This window comes from Hippopotamus amphibius, chromosome 10 (genome assembly GCF_030028045.1).
Source record: "Hippopotamus amphibius kiboko isolate mHipAmp2 chromosome 10, mHipAmp2.hap2, whole genome shotgun sequence".
In the NCBI taxonomy this organism is placed as follows: domain Eukaryota; kingdom Metazoa; phylum Chordata; class Mammalia; order Artiodactyla; family Hippopotamidae; genus Hippopotamus; species Hippopotamus amphibius.
The window spans coordinates 69273375-69299018 of record NC_080195.1 but is presented as its reverse complement, the minus strand read 5'-3'; the positions used below and the strand labels follow the sequence as shown (position 1 = coordinate 69299018).

Here is a 25644-nt window from a genome sequence, read left to right as displayed (position 1 = left end):
AGAATCTGAAAAAGAATGAATATATGTATAACTGAATCACTTTGCTGTACACTGAAACTAACATAACACTGTAAATCAACTATAATCCAATAAAATTAAAAAAAAATCCTAATAGTAAACATTAGGTTTCATCTTGATAAAAAGAGTATTCTTGCTTCTCAACATGAAGAAAACAGCACAATTACCTGTTTTTTTCGCCTTCAGTTACATGGATCTCAAGTGATACAACTTATATAGGAAGAATCAGGGTTTTGTTTATGCATACATCTTTTCTCTGACTTTTCTAGAGGTATAGAAAGGGGTGATATTGAAAGTATTTAACAAGCAGTAGAACAAAGGCACTAACCAATCAGAAGAGACCCTGCTAAGTGTCCTTTGACACAAGTGTACTGGGACTTGCCTGTAGATACATGAATTACATGCTTAGATACACGAATTACAATATATAATGTAAAGCTCAAGATGGGGCTGTATTTAACATTCAAATTTTTAATCTAAAATATTATTTATCTGTTAAAAATGGATCACCTCAAGTTCAAATTGTTTTTCTCATTTCCAGTCTCTTTTCAGAAAGTGTGAAGGAGTTTCTGCAGCATTTAAGTTTTAGGTATAAGCATGCATATATGATAAAAACATTTTTCAATGTGTCTTTTACTTAAAACTCTGGAATTAATTTCATATCTCTTAAAATACTGCCTTCTAAGATCTGTCTCAGAGATGGGTAAACATTTGGATTGATATTGACTTTATTTCGATTAAAATATACCTCAAAAGTATCAAATGACTTTCAGAATCAATTCTAAATGACCATATAAGATGCTTAAAGGCTATGCCAAGTGGTTCCTTTAAATTTCTCATGTTCCAGAGCTACCCAAATGAACAGATGGCAGTTTGGGAAACATTTTCTCTGCTATTCAGAAGGTAACAATGAAGAAACCCTCACAGAGAAGCCTTAAAATATCTTATCAATTAATCTGGGCTTTCCTTTGGGAATACCCAAGGTTTTCAAACCACAGCTTGTTAGAGCTGGCTGGAGTCGGGGGGACTCCGCCTCACAGCTTGAAGTGATAAAATATCTGGCTCTGTGTCATAGACGCAGGAAGTTTCTTCCTGGACCTTCTTGCCATGGCTATTTACCATGTGGAAAATAAATTTTCTTGGAAATAAAACATCAATCATTTTTCTCAGTCTTGCTGAGTAACTCACCCTAAATGAAATATTCTGCCAAAAGATATACAAATTATTGGGATATTACTGTGAAGAAGAAATGAAAGAAACATGAAAGAAACAAGACATCCAGTCACATGTAAGACAGACAAAGCATGACAGACAAAAGGGTGAGAGATAAGATGTGCTTCCTAGGAAGCCACTCACAACAGTGAAGATTGTTCCAGAAGAGAATGGAAGAGCAACTCTATTCCCTGTGATGGGATTTACGAGAGACAAAGACAAAAGGACCTTAGGGAATGGCAGAATTCAATATTTGGTGCTAAGCCAATTGGTTAATTATTTGGGAAAAGTACATAATCTCATCAATATAGGACCTCACTACACGTAATACAGCAAAATAAAATCCACATAGTTTAGAGTTTAATTATTATAAAATCAAACCACTTAAACAAAAACAAAAATAGAGAAATATTTATCCAATCTCTGGATAGGGAAGGGCTTTCTAAAATAAAAGGCAGTTGAAGATATGACAATGGAAAAGACAAATAACTTGATTAAGCAAATTAAGACCTGTCTATTTCACAAATTCCCATAAACAAAGTTGATAACAAATGTGGGAACAATGTTTCTAAATGATATCACAGAGGCTTTGTTCTTTAAAGTCTTTAAACTATTCAATAAAAAAGAACCTTGAGAAGCCCAATAAACAAAGAACTGAAACTAAAGGTCATTAAATGGAAAGAACAAATGGCTAATAAATAAGTGAAGAAAGTGCTGTTTTATCAGTAATCAGAAATAGAAATTTAAAAACCATTTTGTACTATTACACTAGCTGAAAATTTAGTGATGGCAGTATGTAATGTTGATAATCAGGGCCCTACAGCAAAATAACTCTGATCCACTGGCAGCAAGCCTGTAAACTGGTAAAACCTTTCTGGAAAGAAAGGTGAGCAAACACATTAGAGACTTTAAAAAATGTTAAAATTCTAAATCGTTAATTCCTGTTCTACTTTAAGGAAGAAAACAGAAATGTGAACACAGATTTATGATCATAAATGTTTATCATAATATTACTTATAGTTAAACTATCAGAAACAAATGCCTACAAATTGGAAACTGATTGAGTAGATGATGGTGTATTTAGATGATGTAATACATGGCAATTGAAATTATGTATACGAGAAGCACTTAACGACATGAACTATGCTATGCTATACTTTGGCTAAGTGAAAAGAATGAGGTAGAAAATTGCACGCATAGCATGACTTTAATTTTATAATGAAAACATGCTTGAAAAAAAATACAATGTTCTAAAAATTTTAACAGTAGACCACAAATGGTTTTCTACTGGTCTTTATTTGGCAGTGTTATAGGTAATTTTGCTAACATTTCTTTTCTCATTTTTATACATTATAAATCTTTAAACATCAGATAATTAGGAAAATAGTCAAAACCAGGGAGAGAGAGAAGAGAGAGGCAAGAGAGAAAGAAAATAAATGAATGAATCAATCCAGGCCTCAGAATTTACCTACAATCTCCTTTCTTATATTATGATTTTAAATACATCAAAATACTTTCCTGGGCAGTCATAATAATTTAATAATCATGATTTATTAATAATTTTCCAATGTGCACACTTTTCTGCCAGTTCAAACCAAAGAAACATTTACTTTATCAGCAGTAATTTTCAGTTCTGTTTTATCCAAACCCATTTTCTGTCACTGAAAAGAATCTTGCACTTTTTAATTCATTGAGGTATATACTACCGTTCCCCCCACCACTGGGCTACATGAACAATGGGTTATTCTGTGGACTATTCAATTAGACATAAAAAGCCATCTATCCACATACATCATGCACACACTGAATAGAGCAAATCTGTAACCCTGAATAGAGTCTTTGCGTGTTCACTTGACTGTAGGATATCTCCCTGGCTGGATACTCCCAATACATAGAGACCAAAGCCAGCACCAAAATTCCCCTCTTCTCACTAAAGTGCCTTCTATACCTGCTCAGTGACATAATGTTCTTTACTTTATAATTAGGCATGTTACTTAAAAGGCAAACATCTCTGTGATGGTTCTAACAATGGCTTACATTTATAACAGCAAGTATGTAACTGATATGATGCTTCCTGAGAACAGATTTTAAAAAGTGGAGGGAAAGAGAACAAAGGATTGAGTTTCTAAGGTGAGAGAGAAAAGGGTTCTAGATGGAGAAAATGCCAGACACATAAAATATACAAACATTTACTGTGCTGAAGAGAGGCTGGGCACATTACAAAACCAAACCAGCTGCTTCATCATTTTGAAAAGGGCTGGCTCTTTTAAGTAGGAAATGATAGAAAATAGAGGAAAGATTTGAACGATCGCAGGGTAAGTGAAACATGTACTAATTCGCTCTTGAAACATGTTACAGTAAAAAACAACCCACAGGGCAGAAGATAATAAGAATAATCTCAAAATACCTGGAATACTGAAATACTAGATAACTATATAGAATAGTAGAGCTGTAAGCAAATTAGAGGCAATCTGGTCTCATGCTTCCACCTCCATCTTCTGAGAAGGAAACGAATTCCTAAAACATTATGTACTTGACCCAACACCCTATACCTAGGCACTTAATCCAGTTTCAGTACCTCATAATAGGACCACTTCCTTATTTAAATGAAAGTATAATGTAGACATTTTTTAAAGAACATTTTTTAAAGCTCTTTATTGGAATATAATTGCTTTACACTCTTGTACCAGCTTTTGAGGTACACCAAAGTGAATCAGACGTATTTATACATATATCCCCATATTCCCTCCCTCCCGCGACTCCCTCCCACCCTCCCTGTCCTGGCCCTCTAAGGCATCACCCATCATTGAGTCGATCTCCCTTCATTATACAGCAACTTCCCACTAGCTATCTATTTTACAGTTGGTAGTGTAAATATGTCTATGCTAGTCTCACTTCGTCCCAGCTTCCCCTTCACCCCCCCAACTCCCAACCCTGTGTCCTCCAGTCCATTCTCTGCATCTGCATCCTTATTCTTGCCCTGTCACTGTTAGTGGGAATGTAAGTTGGTACAGCCACTATGGAAAACAGTTTGGAGGTTCCTTAAAAAACTAAAAATAGAACTACCATATGATTCAGTAATCCCACTACTGGGCACATACCCAGAGGAAACCATAATCCAAAAAGAAACATGTACCATAACGTTCATTGCAGCACTATTTAAAACAGCCAGGACATGGAAGCAACCTAAATGCCCATCAACAGATGAATGGGTAAAGAAGATGTGGCACATATATGCAATGGAATATTACTCAGCCATAAAAAGGAATGAAACGGAGCTATATGTAATGAGGTGGATAGACCTAGAGTCTGTCATACAGAGCAAAGTAAGCCAGAAAGAGAAAAACAAATACTGTATGCTAACTCATATATACGGAATCTAAAAAAAAAAAAAGGATACTAAAAGAACATTCTTGAAAATAACTTGGTACATACCACTGTGTGGGCTTGGTCATAGGTACTTTGGATTTTTCCATTTACTTTTTTACCTGACAAAAACAAGAGGAAAATGACATTCTTTTCATTCTTCTTTTCCCTAAATCAATTCTGCCTTTGCGTGTTCACTTCCACTGGCCCAGCTTTTTAACTTAGCATTTGTACATGTTATTGTTTTTTGGCTCAGTTAGTGTTCATAGGTCAGAGACTGATTTAAAATATGACAATGGCCAAATAAATTGTTATCAATGATTTGTTATTGTCAAATACTAGTTTCACTTTTTTTTAAAAAAAACTACTTACTATAAAAAGAGATTCTGAAATATCAATGCTAAAATTCTGTTTACTTTTAAATTTCTGTAAATACAGATAATGGGAATTAACTCATGTCATATTATACAACAAAATAATTTAAAATATGATAATTAGGAAAAAATATTACAGAAAGCTCACTCAAATAGTTCGAGGTACTTACTTCCAACAACAGTCTTGTGATTAAAAATCTTGCTCCAAATTCCACCTTCTACATTGTCTTTCACCCCGAATTCATAAACTGTGTCAGGCTTTAGGTTTTCCACAATTGTTTCAGTGGCTGGACAGAGCTGAAAAATCCATTTCTTTTCCTTATCCTTTTCTCTATAGCGAATTGTATAAAATCTGTTGAAAAACCAAAATATGCTGTAAAACCACAGGGAGATTCAGAATGTATTTCAAATTTCTTAATACATCATAGACTCCCATCTACTCTCAAGATTTAACGTTAGCTTCCGTTTAGATTTTTTTTTTTAAATTTGCAGAGAACATGAAAAAGTTATTCAGTGTGTGCTTAAGTTTTTAATTTCTAATTTGCACGTTAAAGGACTAGGTAGCAGCACAGTCATGGTCTGACAGAATTCCAGATCTCTCAATTCTATTATTTGCTACTTTGCAAAATGAAAGCTGGAAAACACTAGACATTAACTTTTTAAAATTATGCACAGAGAAGAACATAGGCATATTTTTTTGTAAATATTTAATATCATAATTTCATAATTGTATGGGTTTAAGCCCTTTAACCCCATGGAAGGTACATTAGAGATGATGTTGCTCAACTGTGTAAAAGAGGAACCTGAGACTCTAATGCATCCAGGACTTTATTTCAAGGGTGAGATTTCTTACTATTAAAAAAAGGATCAACACCAATAGTCAAGCTAAGAGTACAGTGAAAAAGACCAAACAATGCAAATTCAAGATCACTGTTACATATTTGCTTAGGGCTTCATAATATTCAGACATATATATGGCAAAGTACTGATAATCCTCACTATTTTTTTGCGCCTTTATCACACGGTAGGTTTTACATATATTATCTCATTTAATTGTCACAAAAACATGTTAAGTGGTAGAAATCATTAATTCCATTTTACACATGTGAAAATGACGTTTCAGAAAGATCACTTAACTTGCCCAACGTCACCCAGCTAGTGACTTTTCACCCGTGGCAGAACCAGGAAAGAAGGAAAAACTCCTCTGGCTCTGCTCTAAACAGTCTCACTAAATGGGGAAGCAGATCAGGAAAGGGAGTTGCACTGCTGCTGGATACAGCAATGAGAATGAATGACCTAGGGCTACATGTATCAATATGGCTAGTTTTATGAACAAAATATTGAATAAAAATAGCAAATTGCAAAATGATGCATGTAGTTTCATATCACTTGCAGAAGTACTCAAACACGCAAAATATGTTACCATATATTATTCCTGGCAGTGTAAAGGGACAAGAAATAATAGGAGGATACAACATTTATGATAGTGCTTTGGGCAAATAGGGAGATAAATGAGCTTAGAGGTGGGGCCAACAGATAAACTTTATTTGCTTTTTATTCTTAAATAAACATTTTAAGTAACTAGAATAAAATAAAATAATTATCATATATTAACAATGGAAACCTATGTGTTTGTTATAATATTTTAGACTCTTTTTTTACATTTTAAATTTTCTCTCAAAAATTTAGTACCTCTCCCTAACTCCTCACCTCGTAAAATTAAATGGACTAAGATTCAGATCAATTGCTTTTATTTAAAGCCCTAAAATCCATCATTACCCATGCTAAAAATGTTTACTGTGTCCCCTCTAAGTGCCAGGCACAAGCTTTTGATACAAACAAACAAACAAAAAATTACCCAGAACCTCTGGAAATAAGGGCCAGGACTGGCTACATGATTTGTGGGGTTCATTGCAAAATGAAAACATGGGGCCCCTTATTCAAAAATGATTAAGACTTTTAAGCCAGTGACAACATAGCCTTAAATTAAGTATGGGCCCTTCTAAAAGCGGAACCTGTGTGACTGCATACAGTGCACGCCCATGAAGTCAGCAAGGGGGTTATAGTTTCTAAATCCAGAGAAAGGATGTATTTGTACATTCAGCCTACTTTCTTTCTAGTCACAAACTACTGAAATGCTTGAAATCATTCATTAGCTTGCTCCTTCCTAGTGAAAGCAGCTCTCTGGGCTCCATACCCCATTCCAAAGTCACGAAAGACAGAACAAGTGAAGGTGGTTGTTCCAGCCAAAACACTAACTGCTACTGGGACAAATGTTATAGGACACTAATCCTCTGTGTCCCCTGAGTTGAACCATCAACAGCATTTAATGAACACATTTGTTGACAAGTACGTCGCATGGAATTTTTGTTGTTTTTCCCCCGCCCTGGCTATTACAGGACTTTAGGGAAGTGCAGAGAAACTAAAATCAGACCAGATGGGCCTCCACAGTTAGGCATCTCTAGTTTGGATACATTTCTGAAGTCCTGAACTGCTGTCATAATCTGGTGGGGGTGGGAGGGTACTGCTAACAGAACTACCAAAGGCCAGACTCCAGGATTCCCAGTAAATTTCATTTTATATCATCTTCCTAGGAATAAAATGAGACAGAAATGTTCTAAGACTATGTTAAAAAAAAAAAAAAAAAAAAAAGGCTAGCCTGTAAATTTTTTTCTATTTTGATCACAAGGCATTCTAACTAACTTCTTTTGTACCAAGTTTGTCAGGAAAAATAAAAGTACCGGCAGCTAGGCCTTCTCAACTTCATTTAGGTTGCCTTCATCAACACTGGCTTAATTGATAATTGTATATAATATAGGCAAGTTCTAAATTTTAAAAAAGACAGTAAACAAGGCTACTTAGCTATAAAATGGTGAAGTGTATTTTCTTGATTTTAAAGCAAAATATAGGCCTTATGATAATGATACTATTATTGTCATACAGATATTGTACTCCATGTATATTGTGGAATGAATAGAATGGATTCTTAGGTGCTCATAGGGTCATTCTAAAATTAGAATATAGTTGCTCTAAATGGCCAATGACTCAGTCACCAAAAAGTACTGATTTAAGCCATTAGGTCTACAATTATATTTTGCAATATGTCATTGTGTAAGACTTCATTTGCCAAACCACAGCATTCTTACAGAATCAATACAAATGGAAGGAAAGTTCAATAAATATCTACATGGTACATCTCCAGAGGGCATAAGATTTTAAAATTTATTTCCATGTATCCATACAATAAATTCTGAAATAAGCAGAGCAAGAATTATTACAGAAGAAAGAGAGGCCGAGAAGGGTGTAAAGCCTGAGAATCAGTGACGGAGCCAGGTGAATGGCTGTTTTCTGACTCACAACCTAACACCTTCTACGTTGCATTGGACTATCTTTCTACTGCAGGGCTCAGCAAAAGGAGGTTCAAAAAGAAGGTAAAATGACCCAGAAGGGAAGAGGAGTAAAAGGAATCACAAGTTCTTTTAGCATTACTTACGGCTTTCATACAGTCATAGACTTCCCATTATTGTCTGAAGACATCCAGGATCAAACACTGATTGCACTTTTTTTTCTGTGGTTCATTAAATTTGAACACAAGTGCATGGAGAGGCAACAGGTATATTAAAGATAGAGGCAGCAGCTAGTGAATGTCATGTCATCAGAGCAGACCTCTGGAAAGCCTCACTAGCAATTTGCATTTTAGGAACAAGGACATCTCACATCCTAATTAAGTGGTAAGGAACTGTTGAGGGCAGTGTTTGGTTCAACTGGCAATATTCTCGGATCTCCCCAAGAGTCTCAAAACTGACAATAATCGTTATTATAACTTACAAAAATACCTTAGCTCCTCCAAATGTAATGGAGAAGGCAGATAGTGACTTGGCTTGGATATCTGTCAGCTGCAAACTAGTAGCATGCCCTCATGAGAGTCTCTTTGTCCACGTATACCTTAATTTTCTACTTCAAAAACTGGGGGTTGGATTAGACAATCTTTGAATCCTTTCTGTTTCTGAAATTTTATTCTAGCTACAAATTAGACATTCTATTCTAATAAAATATAGAGGCAGAACACAGGCTAGAAATCCCAGAGGTCGAAATCCCATAAATAAAATTTATGATGTAACTGGCATTGATTTCTATCAAGTGGAGAACTTGAATAATGTCAAAATAAATTTAGTCCTTTCACAGACTAGCCTGGATTGATGTACATGGTTGGCCATCTTTGGGACTTTCTATATTTTTTCAGCAATTCTTTTATTTCTATGTAATTACTACATTTCCTAGAACATCTATTCCACACATCACACTTTTTTTTTTTTTGCTCCCTTCACATCAAAGGACACTTCGTGGTGCTCCCATTGTCAATATCCTTGCTTCCTGCCTTCTTGAGACCACGACTACTGTTATAAAATCTGCCCTCACTCCCTTCCTCTCAAAGTCTCTCTTTCCCCCTTCGTTCTCTCCTTGCGCCTCTCTGATTCCAGGGTTCTCCCTTCTTCTAAAAAATAAGTGTCTTGGTAATTTTATTCCATTTTCTTATTCCACCCACTCTGCATCCTTTCTCTTGATTCTTTGAGGACCTTTCTCTGAGTCAAAAAGTTGTTTAACTATTTTCCACTATATCAAAGCAAAAATCAAACTAATATTCACTTTTGATTCTTGCCATTACCCTTTAACATAAGATTTCTCAAAAGTAATCTACTTTCTTCTGTTTTCTTACCACTCATAATGCCTAAATCTCTTTGCAGTCTGGTGTCTGCCCTGTTACTATAGTAAAACCTCATGATCAAATCCAATGATTTAATCATTGGTGAATTTCATAACTACTTTAAAATCTAATCATTTTCCCCAAATCCGTTCCAATTCCTGTTGTCTTCACGTTCCTTCCCCCTCATGCCCAATCAGTTTTCAAGTCCGGTTATATTTCCTTAAGTAATACCTCTTGTACATGTCTCTACTCCTAAGTAGCCCTTAAAAGCCCAGTTCAGGTCCTTACTATCTCTGGACCCTTGGAATAATTTTCAAACTGGTAAACCATTTCCCAAATTTCTTTATCACTCACTGCTGGCTGGTTTAAGCTCAACAAAAGAAAGAAGTTTCTAGTGATTTTAGTTCTATCTAAAATGGAACAGCTTGCCTGAAGTGGCAATTATCACATAACTAATATCAAAAACAACAAGACTAGCAGCAAATTCAGCATCATTTCTTAAGTGTTCACTACATGCCAGTGAACATAGCCACATTTTATGTGTTATTTAATTCTGACAACCTTATGAGATATTACTATTATTACTCCCATTTTACAGATGAGAAAAGTCAAGGCTTAAAGCATTTAAGTAACCTGTCCAAGGCCGCTCAGCTAATAGAACAGAACTTTGAACTTAGGTCAATCTGACCAGAATTTACACCCCCAGCAATCATGCTATGTACCATCCCTAGAGATACTCACGGTAACCTCTGTTTGAGAGATGTTTCAGAGGACGTTCAAGGGCTGAATGGACTAGTTAGATGATTTTTAAAGCTAGTTTTGGACATTCCACTTGACTATTTATGCACTTTTTGAGAACCACTGTTGTAAAGTGTGATGCTACGTCACGTGTGTGACGGAAGACAAGTAAGATGTCAGGCATGAATTGCAATGTGAGCTCACAGAACAAGAAGAGAGGCAGGTATATATTTGAATATGATTAAAGAAGGCAGGATGAAAAGCAGAGCATCTGAGGGTGGCTGGGTAGGGCACCCTGCAGCCTGAACTTGTAAAATGGCTACACTGTAAATCCCATCCCAATGGTAGACTGAAAGCAGGACATCCTACTGAGATCCAGGGGAAGCAGACTAGGCCAGATGTAAACCTCATGTCAGGAGCATGACTCACAGATTCCTTGAGATAGATTCTTGGAAAGGTTCTATGATTTTTTTTTTTTTTTTATACCAGTCAGTGGGAACCTGGGGGAGAGTTTTTCAACAGGTAAATAAAGTTGAGTAGTAAGGTAGGAAGTTAGATTTATCAGCAGTGGAATAATTAGAGGAAAACTGGAAGGAGGAATCTCTATTTGTTATAATCCAGATATGAGATCACAAAGGAGTGAATCATGGAAGAAACAGAATGAAGGGGAAAAAAGGAAGAGATAAAAGTTAAATAGCTGAGACTAGAATTCTTATGGGATATGGGTGCCAAGGGAAGTGTAAATAAAAGTCAAAACTCAATTTTCCAGCTTGAGAAGAGGGAAGTTAAAGTGATGGAAAAGAAGGGTTTTTTTAGTAGTATAGACAACATTGATTGAGTTTGACATGCTGAACACTGTTACCTGGTCACTCTAATGAAAATATTCCATAGATAACTAAAAATACACTCTTAGAGCTTTGGAATTGGGTCAAGGTCAGAGGTTCAGCTCTGGAAGTCATTTACATCCTTACGCCACTCCTACTATTCCTTGTAGAACAGCAACATCAGAAATTCCTTTTAGCTTTTAGAAATGCACTATCTCAGCCTCTTCCTCAGAAGTATGGAACCAGAACCCACATTTTAATAATATCTCCCACACGATTTGCAAGAACGTCAAAGTCTGAGCATCACTGTTCTATATAGAAGTGATAGTTAAAGACATGGCTTACAGCTGAGATCAGGAGGATACATAGGTGAGATATCCAAGGATAGATCTCTCTTCCCCATTTGTGAGACAGGATAACAAGGAAGCAAAAAATAAGAGGAAGAGGGTAAGAGGTAAATCTAAATAAAAATTTCAAAGGAAGAAAGAGTTCAAAAATGGGATGATGGCCAAAAATTCCACAAAGAGGTTAAAAAGGATAAGAACTGAGGAAACTCTACTGAATCTAGCAATTAATTGATCACTGATGATCACCAAGAGAAGTTTCAGTGAAATGGTAAAAACAGGATGGAAGCCAGCAAAAGGGAATAAAACTGTGAATGTGGTCGAGAAATCAAGACTATGAGAGCACATCGGTCTGAGAAGTTTTGGAATTAAGAGAAGAGACTGAAAAATAATCTGGGGGATATAACAGGGTCAACAGAAAACGTTGTTTGGCGGTATGGAAACCTTGAGCACGTTTGTAAGCAAGAGGCAGGGCGCCAATATCTGTAAGGAGGCAAATGTAAAAGAGCACAGGCTTACAGAATATGGAGGGGACAAGAGGATGAGCACTGTCTGAAGTCAGAAACATTTTCCTTGGTAAGAACAGAAGAGATGTAAAACTAAATCTGGGATGAAGAAAGAATGAGTTGATGGCAAATAGCCTAAATTGCCTTCAGTATTGCAGAAACCAGGATGGACTGGGATACGAAGAGAATCAGGGTCAGTAGCCAGGATGCTACTCCCAGGGTGCAGGGTAAGGTAAGGAGTGCCTGGGTTGGAATCACTGACATGGAAATAGAGAAGTAGAAGATAAAGATACTGATATGGGTACTTCTCAGAGGCAAAACCAAGATAACTCAGAGCCCCAGTACCTATAGGAAATGAAAAATTTTTTAATTCATGAAGTTTCAAATTAGGGAGAGTGAAAGAATTCTGATACTTCAGAAAGTAAGTAAGACAAGGGAACTGATATTTCAAGAGAAAAGTAAGAGTTCAATTTTGTCCTAAGTTTGAAGTAATGGTAAGGCATAAAAGTGAAAATGCTGACATTTTGTTTATTCATTCAGTATATATTTACTGAAGGCCTACCACATGTCAGATGCTGGCCTGGGGAATGGGGAAACAATGGTGGTTAAGACACCCATCGTCGGGCTTCTCTGGTGGCGCAGTGGTTAAGAATCCACCTGCCAATGCAGGGGATAGGTGTTCGAGCCTTGGTCCGGGAAATTCCCACATGCTGTGGAGCAACTAAGCCCGTGTACCACAACTACTGAGGCTGTGCTCTAGAGCCCGCAAGCCACAACTACTGAGCCCGTGTGTCACAACTACTGAGGCCCGTGTGCCAAGAGCTCATGTTCTGTAATAAGAGAAGCCACCACACTAAGAAGCCTGCGCATTGCAATGACGAGTAGCCCTCGCTCTCTGCAACTACAGGAGGCCTGTGCGCAGCAGTGAAGACCCAATGTAGCCAATAAATTAAAAAATAAATTAATTAAAAAGATACCCATGGTTCCTGTCCTCACAGAGCTTAAAATTTACATGGCAAGACAAATGGGTAACGAGGCATTGGGCTCAATCAAGTGAGAATTCCCAGACATCAAAAATATTCACTTCTTACCAACTTGGGATAAAGGAAAAAAAAGGCAAGAGTCAGCTCTGGACCAGTCAAAAAGGAGGACCCTCATTCTACATTAAGAGCAAGTAAGTACAATGTGAAAGGGTTAGAAAATGTGAAAATGATTTCTAAAAGAATCATAAAGCTTTAATAAGTTGGCAAAGGAGTGAGAACTAAGGCAATCTTGAACACTTTAACAAGCTGGAAATGTGGGAAGGAAAAAATATGCTATTAATGGTGAAATAAATTGTGGTTTTAACTTTTCATCTGGGCCAATTTGGAGAGCTTTCTTTTGACCTTAGATATATTGAGGACAAATGTGTACATTCTTCCTTTCAAAGCCCATTAAGAATAAAAACTGTAAATTAAGCACATCTACTCTCCAAAGAATGTGAACTCAGAAAAGGCTCTAAAAACATGGGAGACCCAAGTGGACCCTACAGAAATAGTAATGGAAACATACAACCAAGGATAAAGTGACATTTCATTAATGTTTCCAAGCTTAAAACAAACAAAACAAAAAACAGAGGTTTTCTCATTGGAAATTCACTGCACAGGGGCTTTGATATATAAAGTCAAAAAATCAAAGTATAATGTAAAAAAACTGTTCCAATAAATTATTTGCATTTGCATAGGATAAATAAAGCTATACAAAACCAATGTGAAATGACTGTTTTTAAAAAAATCAGAAATTTTGCACATGGTGACAAATATTAGAATTAAATGGATTAAAATGACACCAGTTGCTGTTCCTATAGCAAGCCAAGGTCATTCAGATTCCAATGGTTTTGTCAGAAAATACTCCTGAAGGAAAACTTGAGCTGTATTAATCTTCTAATTTTCTAGACGGAATCATTCCCTGCAAGTTTTATTGCTTATTCTAACCTACTGGATTAGTCTAAAGTCTAAAAAAGAAAACCATTTACATAATCATATGAGGGTGGATTTCCCCAACTCTACTTCTAATTATACTAATTGAATTGTTCTGGTGGATTTACTTGGGTGCTTACGATATGTACAGTATTTCCAGAGCTTTTAAATAAGGACTATTAGTTTTTCTCAAATAGCACAAAGACTTTAACATGTCAGCTCTTTATTAACTGTTCTAACTAGGGAGAAAGGAGGCATGGGTAAATAAAATTCAACGTACTCCAAATGCTTCTTTTTGTCATTCCCATTTAATTCTTCCCTTTTGGTCATGTCCTAACAAGTCCCTATTTCTGTCAAGGATACTTTGATTTTCCCCCTCACTCAGGTTTGAAAGTTGGCAAGCCTCTTGACATGTTATTATTGAATCTTTTAAAAAAACTTCATTCTGGGTAGAATTATTTAACTCTTGTGATTTGATGGGCATGACTCCATCTATTTGATGAGAAGAGCAGAGCCAGGGTTATGGGCAAGGGGATAAGAGGGCGAGGTGTACGCGTGGTCTGAGTAGCTCGGGGCCTTCAAGTCAGTTGCCTTGGATGAAATTCTGGCTCCATGCAGACAACTGTTTCTCTGCCTCCTTCATATTCATCATCTCCTTGTGCTATTAAACGGTGGCAACATCTATCAATTAGAATCAATCATCAGATAAGTTGTTTCAGGGAGGGGTCAGCAGAACCAAGTGAAATTGAAGGAAAGGCTTGAGGACAGGGGAGGAAATCATATCCAAATCCTCCTATACCAATTTGCTGAAGTTACTGAACCTCATGGATTTATCAAGCAAGTTGAGTAACCATTAAAATCAGCTATGTTTTGTTACAAGAGTATCCAACCTCCTTCCTTTCCTTCTTCCTTCCTTCCTGCCCATCCCCTCCCCTCCCTTCTTTTTTTCCTTTTTTCTTTCTTAATAAGAGACTAAAAAAAGGAAAAAGAAAAAAACCCATAAATGTTTGTTTTCTCAGCACTGGCACCCTATGAACCCATTAGAAACTGAAGTTATCACAAGAAAGCAAGTTGCTTCCAGAGTCCATTTCCAAACAAAGTAAGTTATGGGTTCAGTAGTGGGTGAAATGAGGAATATTTCAGATTCTCTGAAATAGCTCAAAATTATTTTTCAAAAAATTAGTTTTGGCATATCTTCTACATACCTTTTTCCAAGAATTTCTTCCCTCAGAACTATGGACATGTGAAAGAAAAGTTTTTTTTTTCTTTCTTAGTTTAGACCGCCTAATCAAAGTCATATGAAAGGTACTTTTGAGAACTTAACAAACATTTGAAAGCTCTTTCTTCTCTGTCCAATTAAGACAAAAGAAATAAAGCACTACAAAAAATAGATATATGGTCAAAAAGTACATGAAAAAGTTTTCAATATCTTTAGTACAAGGACAATACATGTTAAAATGGTAATGAGATATGACTACACTAGAATAGCTAAAATGAAAAGTGTTGACAACATGAAATGCTGGTGAGGATGTGAAGCAACCAAAACTCTCATACACAGCTTGTGGGAATTAAAATGGAAAAATTAGGCTGAAAAAAAAATCAAATATACATCTTCCCTGTGACATAGCAATTCTACTTTTAGGTATTCACCTAAGAGAAATTAAAAGGTATGTCTACAAGAGCCTTACAGAAATGTTTGTAAAACTCATATGCAAAATAACAAAAAACAAGACACAACTCAGGTGTCCACCAGGAAGAAAATGGATCAATAAATTCTGAAATAGTCACATAATGGAACACTACTCAGGAATAAAAAAGGAACGGACTATTGATACTTGCAATGTCATGAATGGATCTCAAAAAACATACTGAATAAATAAGATAGACACAAAAAGAGAACATACTTTATGATTATATTTATATGGAATTCTAGAGTAGGAAACTCTAGTACTTTCTGGGGTGATGAAAGTGTTTTATTTCTTGATGGGGTGTACAGTTCATGGTTACATAATTTTTGTAATTGATTAAACTGTACACCTAAGATCTGTGCATTTTACTAGGTTTAAATTATACCTCAATAACAAAGATTTTTATTTAAAAAAGGAATAAAACATCTTAAAAATTTGTCACTTTGAGTATTTACAATTAAAAAAAACTTTTAAAATAAAAATTTCTTGGTTGAAGCTTGAAAATTTTGACTGTCAGATGCAAAGTTTGAATTTTGAAGCTACTGTAGTAAATATTTACAATAAGCAAATGTCATCTTACACCCAATTTAGAATCATGGTTCAGCATTTAGTACAGTGCCCAGCACACAGACAATGCCAACTACATGTGTTGGATGGATGAGTGGCAGTAATTTTAGAATAAACTTGGGTTTTTCTTATTTTGTTCTGCCAAAGAAGATGCTAGCATCATTTCCAACTGTGCTTTTCCTCGACCTGCATTTCTCCATGTGTGCCTCTCTCCAGTTTTCTAAGCCAGCGATAACCTAAACTTAGGTAGGGATCAGAATCAACTGGAGCAGACTTCCCTGGTGCTGCAGCAGTTAAGAATCCACCTGCCAATGCAGGGGACACAGGTTCGAGCCCTGGTCCGGGAAGATCCCACATGCCGCAGAGCAACTAAGCTCATGCGCCACAACTACTGAGCCTGCGCTCTAGAGCCGTCGAGCCACGACTACTGAAGCCAGAACGCTTAGAGCCCATGCTCCACAAGAAGAGAAGGCAGCGCGATGAGAAGCCCCCGCTCGCCGAAACTAGAGAAAGCCTGCGAGCAGCAATGAAGACCCAACGATGCCAATAAATAAATAAATTTTTTTAAAAAAAGAGTCAACTGGAGGGCTCGCTAAAACACAAATTACTTGGCCCCACCCTTAGAATTTCTGATTCAGTAGGTCTGGAGACCTGAGAATTTCCATTTTTGATCATTTCCCAAGTGATGTTGATTGACGCTATGCTGCTTGGTTTAGGGACCACAACTGAGGGAACTACTGTTTTTAGCACTTCGCCAATCGACAGATCGAAGATTTATTCTTTTCAAACCAGTGATTAAGCTTTGTAACTTTTAAGTCTCTCCTAAGTGCTTTCAACCTCATCCTCTGAGTTTTTAAGTACACTTGTTGCTGATAACCCCACTTGCTATTCGGCTTCTTTTCCCTTCTAGTTTTTTCTTTGGAAGGAAAAAATACTTGCATGTGTTTTCTATTCAGTACATGGTAACTCCCTGAAGAGTAGGGGCCCTGTCTAATGTATATTCATTCCCCTCACACCTAGAACAGGTTCCACAGCTAATATTTGATCTGTAAATACTAATGCCCCTGATATTTACACATTCTTCTAAAGCATGTGCAAATACTATTGAAAGCAAGTGTCAATTTTCAGAAGAAAAACAAAATTTTCCTAATGCTAAATTACCTGTCATTGGGACAGTGACTTGGCAATGTCCAGTCATGGTGAGGGTTGATGAGGAAGCCCCAGGACAGGAAGACTGAGCTTGGTGTTAGAGTGCCAACCACCAGCTGGAGAGGTTTGCGAGATCGTGCTTTACCTATGGAGGTAATAGACAGGTTAATTCTCATAACATTTAGTATATTTTCATGATTTGGGTAAAATACACAAAGACAAATTTAGCAAGATGATGAAGAATGTGAAAGCATTAAGTTCCTTTTCTTTTTATATAGTGCACAAATATTAATAATGCTTTGTCCATGAATTTAAGCAGGAATCAAATGAAATACCCTTTTGAGATTTGTGTGTGTATGTGTGTGTGTGTACGCGTAGAAATTATATCTATTCCTAGTTTTTATTTTCCTGAGGGTCAGGGATGAATATGGAGGTCTTGGCTATTACCAGTGAAATAAACACATACACATACACTCACTTTTCTTTTACAGACAAAATAAAAGTATGGTTATTTTTTTTCCTGAGACTGTGAATTAGTATGAAATAACACCTTAGAAAAGAAAGTTTACCATCTGGGTTGTAGGTTATATTCTTTAAAAAATAAAAAAAAAAAACTATTTGGAAGTATAAAATCCTTTGTCAGACCATTGCAGTAGCCTTTTTTTTTCTTTTACAGTAAGTATCTAAATGGAAAAGGTGTACATATTTTTAGTATTGCTGGAAGAGTAGCAATAATATGGGAGGTACAACTATTCTGATGAGACTAATTGGATTGGGGCAATGCCAAGAGACAGGCTGATAAACTACTCTAGATTCTTTTCAAGTATATGGGAGGGGGGCAGACATTTGCTTTTTCAAAAATATTTGAAACTGCAGGAATGGGAGGACAGTGAAAAAAGAGGAGGGAAGATTTTCAACCATGGAAACCAACACTGGCTCGTGAGAAAAAAATAATCAGGGTAAAGTCTAACAGGATTAATTAATTAAAAATCCAATAGGACCTAATAAAACTATGCAGAATTAATGTTAAGACATACTTCCTTTGTATTTCCACTAATTCCCTTTTTCATTTCATGAGACTGTATATTTCCTATAAAAAGAACTTTGTTATCTTCCTCTACTGCAGTGAGAGCCAAGTAGCAAAATGGTGGATAGGAGGGTACCCCTTGGATGAGTTTACTGAGGTTATCTGAACCAAATACCCTTGCAAATTGTGCCATGCCTGTTGCTTCTTAGATTTAAGTTGCATAAATTGTTTTTCCAGAGGGAAAGCCCTCTGAGACCAGAATATACATAACCTAGTAGTGGAAAGTTACTTTAGTGTGATGCAGATGAATTTTTTAAAGATATTTTAAATAATATTCAAGGATGGTTATTGCTTAGTTGCTTGAAAACATGCAATTACACTTCTCTGTCCCCTGCAATAGTACCTTATCTGACTACAATTCAAAGGGTTCAAGTCTGGTCCCCAAGGAAGGCAGATTAGAATCTGAGATAAGGGTGGGGGGCTTGGGTAGTTTGAAAAAGCCCTGAGGTGATTCTGATAAGGCTTTTTTCTACCCCTGAGTTGATTTTCACTCACCTAATACAACTGTATCATTTTACAGATGAAAAATAAGGCTCAGAGTAGTTTCAAGGTTGTCCAAGGTCACAATGAGAGCAAGGTTAAGACTCAAGTCCAGATCTCCTGAGTTGTAATCTAGTTTTCTTTTCACTACATCAGTGGCTTAGCTCAAAACGTATGAAGATAATGACACTTAGAGAAAAAAGACACATTTTTCTTTCCCAAAGGAACCTAAGGTTTACATGACCATCAAATAATTTTCACTAAGTTTGGATCTTAATTTACAAATGATTAAATAATTAAAATTTATGTGGCAGATACAAATATAAAATGAATGGACATTAACCCATTACTTATTATATCACTCTTAAATGCAGATTACAAAAACAAACATATCCGTTGCCTGAAAGGAAAGGTGGGACATTATATCTTGAGTAGGAGGAAACAATTTCCTGAGTTGTTCATCATACAGTGAAAAATAATTTCTAAGGCCAGTGTCACAGAAGCCCCAAAATGAAATGAAGTTATAAAATGCTATTAAGGTGTAATCACTCTCTTGACCTTTCTTCTTTTTGTATATTTGTTTTATAATCATATCAAGAAAAATTTCAGTGACTATGAAGCCAGAATCCCGTAGAACCATATGCATGCTTCCTGACTTTATTGTTAAATATTTTGAAATAGAGTCTTAAACTATTGAGAGTACATTTCTTTTCAAGTGTACGGAAAGCTGCCTGGACAACTATCGTTAGTAAGTTGTAAGTACTGATTGAAATTTCCCTTGCGCTTTGGGATAATATTAGAGGTCAAGGAAAAGGATCCGTATTTCTCAAAATACTTGACCATTTATTGCTTCTCTAAAAAAGAAGAGGAAACCAACAGAAGGAGGGGAGGGCAACTGATTTCTGGTAAGGAGGCATGGCTGATACACCCAGGAGACAGAATACAGAGCTGCAAAGGGCCCCTTTGCTCAGAATACGTCAATATCTGTACACTCCCCCAACACTTCTTATCCCTTTAAGAGAGATCCTTTTTTCTGTGTGGCATCCAGCGTACTGTAAAAGACAAATGTGATTAGGAAATAATTATTTTGAGAACAATTCACATTAGAACATGAGAAAGAAAAGCACTGTGATCAACTCTATCTACAGAGTAGGAAGATGTTAAAAGTATATTCGCAGCGCTGTCAGTCTTTCCTAATAGCAAAGGGCTTGCTTATTTGATCTGAGAAGGAATTTTAGCAGTGAAATTGGGACAACATAGGATTTTAATCTTCCTTAGTCATGTAGAAATGTTTCTACTTTTTTATACATGTGGTATCTACTTTCCTGTTTTAAGTGCCCCTAGCCCTGGGAAGATGGGTGTTGCATTGCTGTTTTATGAAAAAAGTCCTGTTTTCTATGTTTGACTAAATACAAGAGGTTTAGGAGGAGGAGGCATAAATAAAATCCAAGTTCCAACCCATTTAACACACACGTAAATGAGTTCTGCTGTTGAAATGTGAACCGTTTCCTTTGGCAAAGGTTAGACATCAGATTTTGCCCTAAAAATCTGAAAGGCACAAGAGCAGGCTTTAGTTCACACGTTGCAAGCCAGAGGCAGGTCAAAAGGAGCTAACTAAATGAGCGCTTGCTCTGGGCCAGGCCGGTCCTACGTGTTGTGTATCCATGAACTCATTTAATCCTTCCCCAGCCCCTACCATTCAGCAGAAGGGAGGCACAGAGAGGTTCAACAATTTGCCTCAACCCCTGCAGTTTGTACGTAGTGGGGCTAGGTAAGGCCCCAAGAGCCTCTCCCACCCGACTATGTTACCTTCCCAAGCAGGGTTATCTGTGGACAGGAGTCTGCTGGGCACCAGACATCTTCTAACCTACATTCCTGAGGCATCCCCAAAGCATTTGGTCTTCATGGGTAGAAAAGAGATGAAAGGCATGGATTTAAGTTAATTAAAAAAAAAAATCAACAAAAATACCTGAGCATGACTTCTTTTGACTGGGAGGAGGAGCGGGCCGCACGACAATCAGATATTTAGGCTCGGCATCTGGAAACAGTAACAACATTATTTATCAGTAAGATTCCTTGAGAACGAGCAGCATTCACGACAGCACACCCGTTCCTGACTCAGTGTTCCCAGCTTTAGTCATCGTAGCCACAGCACCGGCGGGTGAGAGGGCCCAGGAATTCGGAAAGTTCATATTTCTTAGGATAGTTCAGGCCATTAAGTTTTTAAAATGAAAATTAAATCCAGATTTTCAAAAGCCCATGGACAGGAGTGAGGGAGAGGTCTTAAAAGAATCACGCTAGACACAGATTTCATGCCACATTTGCATCAGTCCTTTTCTCTGCAAAGATTTTTTAAAAAATCAGATCCTATCTCTTCTGTTATCCTACTCCTCACAGAGGGTCAGTCTGGCACTTCAGAATCAAAGAAGGAAAATCATATTTACACAGGACACATCTCACCTGTTGAATGATCTGAAATTGCTGACTTTCTTGGAACTCTGAATATTCATAATTCCTACCTATTTTTTTGTCCTGTTTGCATAATTTTTCAGCCTGTTATCACATCCAACCAATCATTTTCATGAATAATTTTTAAACAAAGTCACAACTTAAGGCAGTATATTTTTCATCTAAAATATACCAGTGGAAAATAGAGAATCTCTTTTCAAAATATTTAGGTTTTATGTGGGGAATTTGTGGGCTGGTATCTTGATAATTTTAAGTTACACAGGTGTATGTATTTGTCAAAACTTATTGAATAGTAACAACATGGTCCCACTGTATAATACAGGGAACTATATTCAATATCCTGTGATAAACCATAATGGAAAAGAATATGAAAAAGAATATGTGTATATAATAGTCACTTTGCTGTATAGCAGAAATTAAACATTGTAAATCAACTACACGTCAATAAAAATTAAAAAAAAATTAAAATGTGAACAGTAAAAAAAATAAATAAAAATACACTTTCAATAAAATGATATTTAGACAATCGATATGTGCTAATTCAATCAGGGGTTGATAATTTATCAAATAATTTTTTTAAATTGATGTTTTCAGGATGAATGGTTGGTTTATACACAGTGTATAAATAAGCCAAATACACTCTGGGCATACAAAATTGCATTTTATAAGCAGCTCTATTGGATTAATCGATTGACTGGGTATTATCTACAATATTTCTTCAGTAACTTTGGATCCTGGAACTCGTTCTACACCAAACTTCATCTGGATGCTGTAGTAAATTACAGTTCATTCCTACTGGCTCAGACAGAGCTCACCTCTTTGTTTTGTTTTAGTTCAAATAACTCCCCTCCCTGTGTTTGGAACAGAGGGCTTCTCTGCCCAAGGCTTTACGGAGCTGACCTCATTCTCAGCCAGAGACAACCTGGCATTCAACCATGTTTAATGACCCAAGACGTTGTCTTTTTTCCTGGACCCCTCACGTGGCCCTATTTGCTGTGACCTGCCGCAGTAATTACCACTGCCAAAGGGAAACCAGGTAATCTCTTGAACTGACCTCAGAGCTTTGCTCATTGATGGCATGGGTGCCTGATGCCCAGAACACAGATAAAGGAGTGTTCCCTATGTTTCAGAGTCTCATGTGTTTGAAAGCATATCTTGCTCAGTGGAGCTGATACACGGAAAGCTCAACCTAAATCAAGCTTTTAGTAGGGATATAATAACCATTTCCTGATTTTATTTGGGATACAGAGCAATACTGGTATTAAGACACTACTGTGTATTGAGTCCTCTACGTGCTGCATACATTATATTCATAACTTAATTACTCCCCACGGCAGTCCTACCTGACAAGAACTATTCTCATCCCAGTTTATAGATGAGGTCACTGGGACAGGGTCAGCCTCAAGGACAACACGTATAGTCATATGGGCCCCATGTTCAGAAGGATCCAATGCTTGGTCTAACATCATGCTGTCACCATCTTGAAATTCTTAACACTTTTATCTTTGGATTCCTGTCCTGTAAGGACCGTCCAGTGGGATAACGGAGCATGAGTGTGAGTGGAGGCCGTGGGAACAATAATGCATGTCTGCACTTTCTTCCTTCCACGCACAGCCTCCTAGGTGCCCATTAACATCGCATTCCAAAGGGCCCATGACGTGTGGGAGTCCAGGAAGATTCAAAGGTTACATAAGACAGGCGTATTACATCTACGGCTGAGTAAGGGGCTGTGCACGAGGCACTGACGGCCCTGTGAGGTCACACTTTCCATCTGAACCAGAACTTCCTTCAAATGCAGAAAGAAGGCAACGGTATTTTAAGAGATCAAAATGACCAAAGAATCCTATTATGTCCTTTCTTATTCATGTTCCTTCCCTGTATGAGCCAGCCACTGACGCTGAGAATTAGGACATAGAGGGAAAGGGAAAGCTAGAGAAACGCCTGCTTCCTTTTGTATTCAGTTCTCCCTCGCTCATGAGTAAGTGGAAGGCAGAGCGTATTAGCAGAATGCGTGTGTATCAAAAAGTTGAGTTCTGTGCATTGCCACTAGTGTGTCAAGAATACAGTATGAATGCACGTATGAATTACAAAAAACAAATTGTGTCACTTCAGTGATTCTGCTTAGGAGTTAAAGGCTCTTACATTTGCATTTAAAACTAGCATTGCAGGGGGCTTCCTAGGTGGCGCAGTGGTTAAGAATCCACCTGCCAATGCAGGGGACACGGGTTCGATCCCTGCTCCAGGAAGATCCCACATGCCGCGGAGCAACTAAGCCCGCGTGCCATAACTATTGAGCCTGCGCTTTAGAGCCCGTGAGCCACAACTATTGAGCCCACGTGCTGCAACTACTGAAGCCCACGTGCCTAGAGCCCATGCTCCACAACAAGAGAAGCCACAGCAATGAGGAGCCCGCGCACCGCAACGAAGAGTAGCCCCCACTCACCGCAACTAAAAAGAAAGCCCGTGCACAGCAAAAAAAAAGACCCAACACAGCCAATAAAATAATACATAAATTTATATAAAAAAAACTAGCATTGCAAAAACAAAAACAAAACCCAAAAAACTAGCATTGCACAATATAAAGAAATACTAATAGACTCAATTTCTCTTTACTTAAACAACCTTAAATAGCAAATAAAATAGCACCATGACAAACAGAGAGAAACTGTGAAAAAAAGGGAAAAAATTTATATTTTAGTACTTTTAATGACACTTTTTTCCTGGTTTTTTGAACCACGGATCCTGTATTTTTATTTTGCACTTGGCCCTGCAAATTATGTAGCTCTCTTAATCTTGTCCCCAAAATGCCCTTTTAATAAGTCTATGGAACTCCTTGAAAACAAGCTAAATCCTATTTTTCTTAAATTATTCTCACTGTGGCAGAGTCTCTTAGAGTTAGCCTTTTATTTCCTTCCTTAATACACGTTAATTCAATGATTCCTCAGTGGTATAAAAAAGAAAGGGCCTGAAATACTAGAAAAATAACACATAGAAGCCAAAGATAGTGCCACGATCCAAGACATATGGCTACATGAGCAATTTAAAAGTGATTTTTGTTATGATCACAGTCGTTCTGCATAAAGCCTAGGCTGTTACAGCCAATTACAAATTGGAACCGATGTCGGGACTTGGGTGCATACGCTGGCTCTCACTGCTCATTAAAAACTTCCAAAGCCATGGATTTCAGCAGTCTTTGTGCTCAATTGGGAACACAGACGTGGAAAAACAGAACAACTGAAAAACAAGGTTTCTATTTCTGTTCTGCACTAGGAAATTCTTTGTGGATTTGTAGCAGTCTGGAAATATATACACTATAGCCTGATCAGAAATTTTGGCAACACCTGCCAAAATCAATGACTTCTTTAGAGAATGTGTACTATTAAGAAATTTTAAGAAAATTTGTATGGGATGCAGTTACCTTGACAAACTTTCCATTCCTGATAGTTAAGCCCATACAATATTGCAGGCGAATTAAATCTAATTTGCTTCACATTTTGAATGCCCTGTGGTGGAGGATATGGACTTCCTGTTTAAGGAAATCTACTATTGAAATCCTTTATAAAGTTCCTGGATTTTTTTGGTAACACAAATAATCCTCCCATAATCACTCTGCTCAAAAATTCCTAATTCTCACATTTTTATTAGGGGACATTTGCCTGGCAAACCACACTGCTTTAGAATGGTGTCATAGTGAGGTTTTTTTCCCTGCCATGCAAGTTTCCACAAAAGAAACATAAAGTAAGCCAGGATGATCCTAAAGGAAATCAGGTAAGGGGCCTGAACAAACAAAATAATGTATATTTACCTCTGGCATCTTTTTAACAATTTGGTGTCATGACAGACTAAATTTCTGGGCTTAAGAGCAAGCATTCTGAGCCTGCAATCAAACCCTGCTCAGCTGGTTGCTGGCACAAGGAAAAATACTTAACACCAGTGCACGCAAGTTCCTCATGTGCAAAGCTGAAAAATCACAGTCCCTGGGCTCATAGGGTTTTCAGTGATGATTGTTCACAGTAATGCAGAAAGTGCTGATTTAATGTTAGCTGTCATGATGATGATTTCTTAAAATTTTGTGTCTTAAGAGCCCTGAGGACATATTTTAAAAGGAAAATGTTCAAAACCATTTTTTTAAAAAGCAAGCATCAAAGATTTCAAAGTG

General features: G+C 37.1%; 1 protein-coding gene across 18 annotated transcripts in view; it reads right to left on the bottom strand.

The window, feature by feature from the left end:
- The window catches only part of ABI3BP (ABI family member 3 binding protein), a 262791-nt gene that overhangs the window by 143547 nt on the left and 93600 nt on the right, over positions 1-25644 (bottom strand). For all 18 annotated transcript variants that reach the window (XR_009047795.1, XM_057697718.1, XM_057697719.1 and 15 more), the window contains exons 3-6: positions 20986-21054; positions 17462-17594; positions 5141-5322; positions 4666-4718 (exon numbers count right to left, since the gene is read on the bottom strand). Coding sequence is in view for 17 of the 18 variants with exons in the window: in XM_057697718.1 (XP_057553701.1) it covers positions 4666-4718; positions 5141-5322; positions 17462-17594; positions 20986-21054 (437 nt within the window). In the remaining variant the exon portion in view is untranslated. The remainder of the gene's footprint in view (positions 1-4665; positions 4719-5140; positions 5323-17461; positions 17595-20985; positions 21055-25644) is intronic.